Source organism: Apiospora phragmitis (genome assembly GCF_038363925.1).
Source record: "Apiospora phragmitis strain CBS 135458 chromosome Unknown utg000008l:1.0-3514335.0:1.0-3519231.0, whole genome shotgun sequence".
Taxonomy (NCBI): domain Eukaryota; kingdom Fungi; phylum Ascomycota; class Sordariomycetes; order Amphisphaeriales; family Apiosporaceae; genus Apiospora; species Apiospora phragmitis.
In genome coordinates, this window is record NW_027117407.1 from 155,939 (window position 1) to 169,065 (window position 13,127).

The 13,127-nt window shown below is 31.6% G+C and overlaps 1 protein-coding gene across 1 annotated transcript; it reads left to right on the plus strand.

The window, feature by feature from the left end:
* Nucleotides 1-12,383: 12,383 nt before the first annotated feature.
* Nucleotides 12,384-12,668, plus strand: PG994_008468 (uncharacterized protein; the record flags this gene model as incomplete). Its single annotated transcript, XM_066859877.1, has 1 exon — nt 12,384-12,668. One exon carries the CDS (start codon nt 12,384-12,386, stop codon nt 12,666-12,668), a length of 285 nt encoding a protein of 94 aa, XP_066713466.1.
* Nucleotides 12,669-13,127: the final 459 nt, after the last annotated feature.

Here is a 13,127-nt window from a genome sequence, read left to right on the forward strand (position 1 = left end):
TTTATAACCTTTATTATAAGGGCCTTCCCTTTCGTTATAAAGTGCTAATCTCGATATATTCGTAACTCCCTTATTTTTACGGTAAGGTCCGCAGCTTTTTAATTAAACTTTATAAGTTTCCGGTTTTTATCCTTATTACGTTCTTATAACGTTTATAATTTCTTTTATTCCTAAAATAGTTAGTTATAATTCTCTTAACTTCTCTTTTAATATAAGGCTAGAAAACTATATAGTATTAATTTCGTAAGTTTAAATGCTTAATTAAGCGTTATAAATAAGTTTAGAGCAAAAACTAAGATAAAGCTAGCTAGCTCGGATCCGGTATTATCGGTTCCTAGACTATTATCGATACTAAACTATTTATTATTAAACATTACGGAAACGTGTAAGAAAAAGGGTAAGGGTAAAAAGTATTAATTAACGATTACTATATTAATTACGGTAATTTAAGAAACTATATTAAAAATATTACTATATAACGATCTATTTAATAAGTTTTTAAAATAATAAATATTATTACTACTCTTATTAATAATAATTCTTTTTTTATAAAATAACTAAGCTATATTACCTATATATATATATAAAGAACGTGTCGACGCCGTGGATATCCTTAACGGCGTTGGGGATACGGGCTTTTCCAAGTCCGATCCTTCCTGATCCTGCTGGATCTGTAGCGTTGAGCTCCTTCGTCGCATCCTCTTTAATTCATATGCTAACAGGTTCCTCGTTCGAACTTCCGGTTCTTATATAGTAATCTTAGTTAGAAAGTGCCGGCGGGTCGCTAGATCCTTTCCTATCCTGGTGGTCGGCTATTATATAATAATTTATTGCCGTAAACTGGTCGGTTTTTTTTCGTACGGTTATTTATAAACCGTTTATTAATCAGGTATATGTCTTTAGCCGGGTTTCGATATAGTTCCTCCGTTAGGTATCGTTCCGAGATCCTCTAGTTTATTGCTATACTTAGCGATACGCAAAGGTCCGAGAATAGCGCTTTATATATTAGCTTTTAGTAGATAAGGGCTAGTAAAAGTTCCGGAACTCCTCGACAGGCTCTTACGACGGAGGTATAGAGAGCGATCTCTCTTTCGAATCCTTTTCCGAGGGCTCGTTATGCGAGCTAGAGCTTATTTAGCAAGATTTCTAAGACCTCGATAGGTTATTTCTCGGCGTTCTTATTTTTTATTCGTACGAAAAAGGTTATCGTTTAATCCGTAAAGTATTATACGTAATTTATTATCGTATTAAAATACGAGTTTATTAAATAATATATCTCGTTTTATCTCTTTTTAAGTCCGATATAATTAAAATAAAATACCTCCGCACGGCCGGAAAGAATATTTAAAAAAACTATATAATATTAGTCTTTAATATATTTAGCCGTCGATATATTTTAATAAATATCCGTACTCTATCGCAAAAGATGTCGTACGGCTTGCCGGTATAATTCTTTTCCTTTTTTTATACCTTCGAGAAGGTGACGACCTTATTCTAATCGATTTTGCCGTTATAAATAGCTCGGCTTAGAGGGATATCGTATTTCGTAACGTACGCTGGACTAGATAATCGTACGGTCTGGTCCGGCGGTACCGGAGTTAGAAAAAGAAAAGGGACGATATCTTACGACGTTTAAGTGTTTAGGAATCTAGGGTTAGACGTCGGGCCTGGAGTATCCCGTAGTATTACGGACGATTGCTTTATATAGAGACTAAGTGTCTTTTACTTAGGCGGCGGTTATTCGATTATTTATTTTAAGGAAGAGTATAAAATATCCTTTTTTCAGGTTTCCGAAATCGGTTCTGCCGGTCGGTCCTATTAGTGTACAGGAGCGGCCGGTGGTATTAGTCGTGCGAGCTTACTTTTAAAAGATCCGCCTATCGGTATATTAACTCCGTTTCCCTCGAAGTAATAATAGAACTCTTTCTAGAATATATAATTAATTTAATTAAATTAGTATTTAGTTTATCTTTCGAATTTTATATTAAACGCCTTTTAAAAGAATATTTCTTTCATTTTTAATATATAATATTTTAAAAAGTATTATACGAGGTATGTTATAAGTAGTTCGAGTATTATCTCTTCGGAAAATACTTTTAGAAGTTCGAGTTCTTAAAGAGCGAGGTTAACGTTCTTTTTCTAGACTGTTAAAAAGATCCCAGTATCTTGGGAAACTTCTTCGTACGTAAATAGTTCGGGGTTTAAGGTCGTCGGTCTATCTAGGTTCGGTATATCTAAGCTCGATCCCGATTCGCCGACCGTAATTAATTCCATTTTAATAGGGGTTATTATTTTATAGATCGTATAATAAGGTTATTTAAATATATAATTATACATAACTTAATTAATTTCGTATATAATTCGGAACCTAGTCTCCTCTTTATAATATATACTCGGGAAAAGGGGTTCCTCCTCGTACGGTTAATTTAGTTCGGCTCTTTCTCCGAATTTTTAACGGGCGGAAATTCTCGGGGCTGTTTAATACGGTCGCCTTTACGTCGGTAAAGGCGTAGAACCGTCTCTTTACTCTTATTAATTTATAATCGCTACGAATAATTATTAATTAATATTAAATAAGCTTTCGTATATACGTATAAATTCCGGGTTTAATCGAGGTTTAATCGTTATATTTTATTACTTATATCTATCTTTAATACGAGCTACGAGGGGTATCGTATACCCCTCTTAATAAAATAAGAAAGGGGTTCGTGCGCGTAGATACGTGGCACCCCTTTTAGAGTAATATAGAAAACCTTAGTTCCTGCTGTTTTAATAAATAAAGTATTTATTTATTAAAAAAGATTTTTAAAATTAATTTTAAACTTATAAACTAAATAACGAAAAAGAATATATATAATTATATATAAAATAATTTTTATAAAAAAATTGAATACGTTCTTTAAAAAAGGTTAATTTAACCTTTTTAAAATATTAAAGAGTTAAGAAATCGCGAGTCTAGCTTAGAAAAGCCCTTATTATTAAGGAATCTTAAGCGCTATAAGATAATAAAGTAAAAGAGAAGCGTTTAGCGACCGATAAAAGCGAGAGTAGTAATTCGTTAAAAAGGAGCGTAACGAGCGATAAACGCTATAATATTTACGGCGAAATAAGTTATAATACGAGAATATATAAAAAGGATATAAAATTAAATAATGAATTAAATAAAGAATAATTTTAATTAATTAAAAACCTTATTATTAAATATACTTATATAAAAGTATTAAAAAGTAGTAAAACTAAACGAAATAATAATATAAGCGAAATAATAATAAACTACGTTATATTTATTTTATTATGTTTAAAAATAATTAATGCTTATAATTTTTAAACATTAGGTAATTTTTAATAAATAATGAAGTAAATTATTTTTATTAAAAATAAAATCTTCACTTAATAATAAAACGCCTCGATATAAGTTTTTTATATTATAAATTAAATAATATATATATATATATATATTTATTAATATATAAAATAACTTTTATTAAATAGTAATTTGATACTTTTTAATCGTTAAAAAATATAAATAAATAAAAAATCCCGCGTTTAATTTAAAGGAGCCTGTATTATATAAGAATTTCAAGAGTTATAAAACGAGAAAATAAAAGAGAAGCGTTTAATAATTAATAAAGGCGAAACGAAGGATTTATTAAAATAAAGGGCGACCGGTAAAAAGCGTTATAATATTCGAGTATAAGAAAATATAAAATTAAAAAAAAGTAATTTTGAATTATTTAAAAACTTAAAATGGGATTAATTTATATAAAACTATTAAAATATAAAAATGTGATTAATTTAATAATATAACCGATTTAGTTATAAACTAAGTTATATTAATAATATACGAAAGTATTTAAATATATAATATAAAAAACGCTTTAACGTACCCCACGGTCTTATTTCCTATATGGTCTAATTTCCTACTTTCTTATATTTTCGCGTAACGCTTTATTTTTACCGCATTCTTTTATTATATTATTATAGTTAGCTTTTAAAAAGATAGTAACGTTATTTTAACGTTGTAAACCTTTTAAAACGATTTAAAATTAAGTATACAATATACGGCTAAAATATTTAATATTTTACGAAAACCCTTTTTTAATTATCGACGCGATATAACTTTAAGATTTAATATTCGACTATTAACGTAAAAGCTTATTATTTTTAAAGAGGAAATAATTATAAAGTATATAAATAATTTAAATTCGCTAACCTTTTTCTCTCGTATAAGTAAAGTCGAAGGTATAGCGAATTAATTATTTAATTAACGCGATGCGGACCGCGTCGGCGTTAACTAGGCTTCGAGCTTTATACGATAATAATTAGACCTTTAGACGCGTTTTAATCGAAGAATCGATTATTAAAAAGTCATTTACGAAAATCCCGACGCGTATCGCGCGTAGTTTATCTTTATACGAAATATAATTTATAAATACGAGATTTAAAAAGAGGATATTTATAATTTTAATAAAACTAGCTTTTTTATAAGTTAAATCTCGTTCGAAATAATTATTATTACCTTTAATCGATATAAAAGGCTTAAAATAATATAATAAAAGAACTAGGAATAGATTATACTTATTTAAAGCGTCGGATCGTACGGTTACGCTATCCCTCCGTATATTATTTTTACCGGAAAAACGTACCTCTCTTCCTAATACGAAAACAGCCTATTATCGAAGGATTAGGTGATTATAGTTATTAAAAATAACTAAACCTCGAATAAAAGAGGCGAGGAATAGATTCGATACTTTAATTAATATATTAGGTTTAGTACGAAAGGTCGTTATCGCCTCTTAGTTTTAAACGGCTACGAAAGCTGCTACTCGATAACTTTCGAGATCTATTATAAAAAAAACTCGATTATTATACTTTATATATTTATTTATTCGTTATATAAGCTTTAACCTCTTAATTTCCGCTATTTTTATATATTAAAAAAGTTATATAAAAAAGAAATCGAAGGTTTTATACGGGCGTATATTATCTATATTTTAAAGGAAAACTTCTTACCGGCGTTATTAAAAGCGGTCTAAGCGATTTCTATTATTTTAAATATATAGGGAGGTTTTCGAAAAATAAGACTCGTTTTATAAGGCTTAGAATATATTATTTCATAATTAAATATAAAGCTATATATTTTAATACCTCCGGGGGCGTTTTTAAGCCTATTTATTCTTTAAAAATTAAAGATTTTAAATAACTCGATTAAGGCTTAATCTTAAACCGAATACGTTTAGAACCGTATTATACGGTATTAAAATAATTTTTCAATATTTATTTTAACTAGGTTTAATTAAATTACGAAAGGTATAACGCAGGTTATATACCGGCTCGCTTTTTTAAAAAATAAAGTAAACGTATTATAAAAGGTAAATAAAATACTCAGCCAACACCACCGTATAAAAAAACGGCTATAAAATAGAGAATTATTTCGTATATAAGCTAGAAAAGACTTATAGTTTTAAAAGGATATTAATAGATAATTATAAGATAAATCGCGCCGGAGTAATAATCGTATAAAAAGGCATAAAACGCGCCCGCGACGCTATAAAATCTACGAGGAGCCCGGATGTAATACGCGTACTTATTAAAATAACGTAAAAGTATTTAATAAAAACGATTCTAAATAGTTTTAATTAATTTTAAGCGTTATAATAAATTTAATTATATCTTATTATAAGACGTTTAAAAAAAGGGAAATTAGACCGTATAAGAAATTAAACCGTAGGGAACGTTATTAATATAATAACTATTAATGTTTAATTTATAAGGTAATAAAATTAATTAAAAAAAGTATATATATAAAAAAGTTATTAAGCTAATTTATTTTATTAATAGATTAAATTAATATTTAAATTAATTATTAAAGTAAAAATTGTTTATAAAAATTATATAAAAACGTTCATTATTATATATTTAGTTTTTATATTATTAATTTAAAGATTTCGCGACTTTTACGAGATCTCGTTTAGTCTTATTTTTAAATCTCGTTAAGATCTCGAGATTTATTATATAACTTTTTTTTATATTAATTATTATTATAATAAATAAAGCTATACGTGTTAATCGACGAGGTTAAACTACGTTTAATACTTTATAAACGCTTTAAAATATTATAATCTCGCTTAAAAGTAAGTATTAATTATATCATTATATTAAGTTATAAAAACACTTTTAATAATCGTATTAACTGTTTATTTAAGTTTTAAAATCCGGGTTACGATTAATAAAACGTTTAACCTAGTACTTATTAACGCGGTCGCCGCCGCGCGACTTTTAAAAAAATTAATTATATTTCTTATAATATTAATATTAAAAGGTGTTTTTTTAATATTTAAATTAATTATATAATTATAAAGCACCTCTTTTTTAATTAAAGTTAATTTATTTTATAAATATAGAATTTCGCGTCGAGGTTCTATATCGCGGAGTCGGTCGTTTAGAATAGTTCGAAGGACGTCGTACACTTTCGTAACAGCTCTTTAACTAATTCGATTCGAACCTTCTCGCGTCGCTTAAATTATTAAAGCGATACGATCTTTCTTCGATTAAATCGATTTTATAATTATAAAAATACTATGTTTTAAAATTTAATTACGTAAATCGAAAAAAGTAGCTAATTTAATAATATAGTCGATTTAATAATAAAATACGTTAACTATAATAAAAACTTAATTATAAAATTAATACGATTATTTTATAACTTAAAATAATCGGGAACTATTTAATAATAAAAAGTGCGAAAAAAGCTTATTAATTAAACATTTATATTATTTTAAGTTAATAACTTAGTTTATTATAATTAAATTATTAACAATGTTATATTATTATATATTTATAAATTCTTATAAATTATTTTATAAACTAAAAATAAAGTTTTTATAAATAAATTAAATAATATCGGTTAATTTTAAAACATTAAAACTATTAAGTTAATATTAATTAATAATAATATTAATAAAAATTATTAAAAGTGTTAAATGAGCTTTCGTACGTACGTACAGGTTCCGGGTTTAATCGGGGTTTAATCGTTATTATTCTATTGTTCATATCTATCTTTAGTACAAGCTACGAGGGGCATCGTGTACCCCTCTTAATGAAACAGGAAAGGGGTTCGTGTACGTAGGCACGTGGCACCCCTTTTAGAGTAATATAGAAAACCTTAGTTCCTGCTGTTTTAATAAAAAGCTTAAGATTTTAATAATATATAAAATAATATTTAAAAACGAAAAGAAATAACTAAGTATAAAATTACGAAATCTATTATAATTTTTAAAACGTACGCGTAAAATCTATATATAAAATATTTAAATTAAATTTATAAAACCTTTAATAAAGTATAAAATTAAATCTCATTTATTTATATGAATAATATTATAATTTTAAATTCTTTAAAATAATTACTTTTAGTTTTATTAAAAACCTATTAATAATAAAATTATAATTCTAGTACAATATTATTTTTTATAAAATTAAAATGTATTCTTATAAACGTTTTTATAATAAAATTTTTTTAACTTACTTCGTTTTTATAAAACTTATAATATTAATATATAATATAAGCTTAATAACGTAAATATAAAATATTAATAATTAAAATAAAATATATAAAATTAAAAAAACACTTTATAAATAAGTTTATTAATATCACGGGCGGTCGTCACATAATAAGATAAGTACGGCGATACGGTTCTATTACTACGGTCTAGTCGAGGTACGAGTAATAGAATTAATAAAGACGTAGCTCGAGGAGCTACGTTATAAGATTAAATAAGCACGAGATAAAAGTAGGCCTAGTTAAAGGCCCGTGCGCCTATACTACGGGCTAGGTCGGTTCGTACTATTAAACGTACTTTTATTTAATAAGTATAAGACGTTAGCTTATCTCGGTGGTTTAACGTCGTAATAATTAAGCCTTTAATAAAAGCTTAATTTAAAATTTAATTACATCGTTTAAAATTAAAGAAATTTTAAAAGAAAAGCGGTCTATAATAACTTTATTATATACTTATTAAAAAAGCGTATTAGTAATTAAAGTAATTATTTATATATAATATTAATTAATAATTTAATTAAACTTTAAATATATATATATTAATATTTTCTTATACGTTTAATATATATATTTATTAAAAATATATTAAAAGAACTTTTAAATTAATATATTATAATCTTATTAAAATCTCACGATTTAAATACTTATAAAAATACTTTAATTCTTTTAGCCGCTACCGTTCCGCTACTAACCTGGCTATTATACAGTGGCATTTCCCTTGTGGCCATATTGCAACGAATGTAAGGATAGCTTCGCAAGTCCCAATAGATGCCGTTGAGTTAAGGAATTGGAAGGAATCACCAGCTCAGTTTAGAGGTTAAATGGAAAAGGAATGATCTACATGGATATTCTGAAACTGAAGCGTCCAGGAAAGGAAAGTGGTCAGATAGCATAGAATACACTTACAACTGTACAGTTACGTGGTGTCTCGTCGCTTTCTTATCAATTTTTCCGGAATCCCAATGCCACGTGATAGCGAGCCGCCTTCTGTAGGTCAGCCAGAGCGCGTTGAGTGCTGAACGCGTCTGTCCCAAGAAGTGCTCCTGGGTGGCAGTGCAGCCCGAACTGCGCCTCAAAATTCGTCTTCTGGAATCATACCCCTTCTGGGCCTATACGTTCATCCCTTCTATTAAAGCAGATCTTGCCGCCCAAAAATTTCCCTAGCAATTCAGTGCACACCCGCAATACTTTTATTACTCTTTAGAAAACTTTATACATATTTTGGTCTTGACAGAAGTTGCTGTAGCCCTGGCCCTTGGCATTCCCTCACTGTTGCTTATTACTGCGGCCCTCTGGGTCGCGTATCTCACTTAAGCCAGCTGACGGTGCTACGGTCACCCTATGCAACGGCGACCCCTAAATTTAGATAGCCCCTGAGAGTACCATATATAAATCAGTATATAAACTAGTCAGCTTTTAATTTATAATTAATTAAATAATACCATCTTTTTCCTTTTCTTTTCCTCTTTTTAATAAGCTATAAACTTAACGAGTTAGTATTATAACGCGCGATTTAAGATGTTATAAATAGCTCGTTAATAAAATAAGCCGCCGAGAAGTATAATATCCTTAGAATAATTTTAAAGGCTCGGATTTACGGCCGTAAAATTATAAAATAACGGAATAAGTCTTTCTAAGCTTTAATAATAACGGAAGAGTTTTAGATCGTGACTTAATACTTTGCGTAATATAATTTAAACTGCTTACCGTCGTACGTTATTTATCCGAATATTCGCTTAATAAATTTTTTAAACTAACGGGATTAATATAATACTCGGTAAGTATTAGGTTAAAAGATTTATTACTTATTATTTATTTATCGGTACTACTATTTTTTAAAGGATAGATTTTTTAAAGCTTAACCTAACTTCTGTAGAGAAAATTATCGAGTTTTTCGAGCGGCTTAATAATCCTATTTTAAAATCGATCCTTTCGGAGTTTCGGTTTAATATCGACAAGATCGGTAATTAGCTCGGTTATAAAACGAATATAATAATTATTAGACTTATTAGAATAAAGAGAATACTAGTTATAGACTCTTTTAACCGAAAATAAGCTTCTACGGTCGAATATAATAATGTTTTAAGCCGAGCCTTGCTTCTTTTTATTATATTTAAGGGTTAATAGGTCTAGTAGTAATAGTTTCCGAAAGAGGAGGACTCGTTAACGGATATTATAAAGGATTAAGTTTTTAAGGTATCTCTTAAAAGTTAAATTAATAAAGAGCTAGCTTTAATATAGTTAAATAAGGTTTTTATCCTTTATATAAAGCTTAAAAACGAGGACTAATAGCGGCTTATTATTTTAAATAATTACGTTAGCTATATAAACGAGGACTTTATTATAACGTATTTAAAATATAAGATATAACTTCTCTTCCTTCTGGCATACTCGTTATACTTATTATAACCCTTAAATTTTAATCCTTTTAATATATTAAAGAATATTTACTATTAAAAAATAACCTTATATTATATAAGGCTTAATAATATAAATATAAGTAAAAAAAACTTCTTTTAGTATTACGAGTTAATTAAAAGGTTTATTTTTCGGCCGTATATAATAACTGGCGGCTAAGCCGTAACTGGTATATTTCCTCGCGATATTAATAAGCCTTTTAATAGCCGGAACCGGAAAATAGAAGATTAAATAAAGGTATAATTATTTAAGCCTTTTCTCGACGTTTCTAATAAATAATTCTCTTCTATAGCGTTATTAATATTTATAACTAGCCGTTAAATTAAAGAGTTAGCGAATACGCTTAATAATAATAATATTATTTTCGATAGCGCGACGCGCCGGGTTTTATTCCGGAAGCTTTAAAAGAGTCTAGATACTTTAAACGGCTAGATCGGCTAATTAGAACACGAAAAGTTAGTTTTAAAAGGTAATTTAGAAAAAAAAAGAGGTAAAAAAAGAAAAAGAGTTATACTTAACCCTAACTAAAAGTTTACGCGTATACGAGATGCTATAATAATTAAAAAGGAGATAAATAGCGTTATACTAAAACCCTAAGCTATTACTCCTTTATTATCGGCGCCGGAAGCCGTTATAATTAAATTTAAATTTAAGATTAAAAGTGTTATAAAAGCGTTTCGAGACTAAAACGGTATTTTTAAAATTTTGTATTACTTTTTAATTAAATTATTCGTATTATTATTAGTTTTTAGGGTCGCCGTTGCATAGGGTGACCGTAGCACCGTCAGCTGGCTTACATCCACTCTCGAGATCGGGAATTGCTTTCTTCCCCATCTCCGCCCCAACTCCCGTCATGGCCCTCTCACCCTATATTGACAACCTCTTACACCTGGGCTAGCAATGCGTCCCCAGGCCCTGTTATTCCTCAACCCGCTTTCCCGGGGAAGATCCGGCGCCGAGGGGAACGGATGAAACCATGTTTTAGCTCGCAACTGAAGATAAGCTTAATTCAATGTCGGGTTTAGGGTAAGTAAGTACCTACCCACTCGTGCACTTACACCACTGACTGCCAAGTCTTGCCTGTGAACCTCCTTGACCTAGTAAATTGTGCGACAAGAACTACCATAGACAGATAGGCTGGTCAAGCTGGTGGTTTAATAGAATTCATTGGCCAAACGGTGCAATGGGTATGGTTCTCCGCACAATCCGACCCGAGAGAGCCGACAAGGGTGGCTTCAGCTTGTTTCCCCCAAGGCGAGGCGATGAAGCTGATAGGCTGGACTTATCATGCTTGGTGGTGTAGGACCTCCTCCGGCGGCCCCAAAGATCAATTATACTTGTCTACGACGGAGCAAATCATGTTTTATCAGTGGACAAGTTCATATTCCGCTGCACTAAGCCCCCGGCCGAACAGCTTATAATTCCATTTTCCTTCTTTGATATCGTCTCCAGACGACGTAGTGTTTTTACACAAGTACCGTGAAGTCTGGAGCGCCGAGTTTAATAAGCTACGCCAATAACTGCTAGCATTCCAAGCTGGAAGGAGTTGTACTGTTCGCCGGAGATAAATAACAAACTTACATAACGAACGTCGCTAATTTGCATCTTTTCCTTACCACCCCTGGCACGTTTCTTCCATGCGCTGGCCCACCTCTCGAGTCTTTGGCTCCTTTCTTTATGAATCAAGCAGTAACCTCCTTCGACATATAAATAAAATCCGATTTAAATGCTATGCAACCAGATGCCCCCAGACAATTCCATACTACAAGCGCCTCATAGATTTCATGCAATAAGAACATGACGTGGTCGTTTTATTTTTCTACTCAGCTGGTCCTGGTTTGGGAAGTAGGAAAGATCATTAATGGCTATGGACCTTATTCTGTCAAGACAGATACCATGCCAAGGGCCGAGACGCAATATGATAGATACGCAGGAGAACGGCAAACCCGCCAATTGCATGGGACATGGCTATGTAAGTAATTTGTCTTAGAGCAGACTAGCCTGCTTGTTCCCTGCCGCCTCCAACCGTCCAAAGGACTGAAGGTATAGACGTAGCCCCATGTACCTTGATACGTGTACATACTCAAATCGGATTTATGTACTGCGGTACCAGCCGCCAGGCGCTGGCGTCGGTCATGAGCGAGGTAAGCAGTACATGAAGCCCGTCTGCTCCATTGCTTTTGGATTTAAAACTGCACTGCTCGCTCGCCCCTCTCCGACAACTTTTTACTGAACTTATTTCTGTGACGCCTTCTTTCATCGCCGTTGCAGCTTTCTTTTAAATACTAGGTCCAGACAGATCCAATTTGAAAAATAAAAACACTGCCCGTCTTTACGCACCAGACCTTCAAAACCATCATCTGTCCTTCACGCCTTTTATATACTTGTCTAATCATACTATCCTACCATGCTCACAACTGAAGTCATCGTGGCACTTGTCCTGGGTGTGCCTGCCTTGCTGGTCGCCGCTGCGGCGCTGTGGATCGCCTATCTCACGTACGCCTTCTCTCGAGAATCGCACTCTTCCCTCTTGGCAGCCCATGTTCCCTTATGGCCCGCACACTATCCATCGCTGTTCCCGGATGCTGGCTCGTGGGCAAGCAGCCCTAGGCTGTCGTCCGTTTCGGCCGATGGTCTGCCCGTCCCGCCGCCCGCTTTTCCGGGGCCGCTCCGGCGCCGTGTCAACAGGTGAAAGCTACCTAGCAACTAGGCACGGTTATTAGTGGAGACTTCAAGCAGCGGGATATCGGAGTTGAGTGTCCAGCTTGTTCCGGGTTGCACATGCATACATGCCTGCTAACCACCCCAACCTAGTAAAACATTCAAGAGCGAGACATGGTAAACGTGCCTATACCATTGTCGTTACTTTGGAGGCATTGATTAGTAAGTCTGAGTACGATAACGGATGTGGTTAGAGGTTCTGTCTGACTAGCTGGGATCGGTGGACTTCTAGTGTTGTAGGGGGCTGTCTTTGATTATGGGCGCTGCACTGAGCTCCTGGTCAACTAACTATTACCTTTCACGTCTTCGCTGGGAAACAGCAGAGTAGGAATTAGACCATGTATTTTCGCACGTGAAGTGAATAATAAATCTTAAGTCTAAAGGTGAAAACGAAGTGCAACTAGCTGTTCCTAAGCCTCACCTTAGGCGT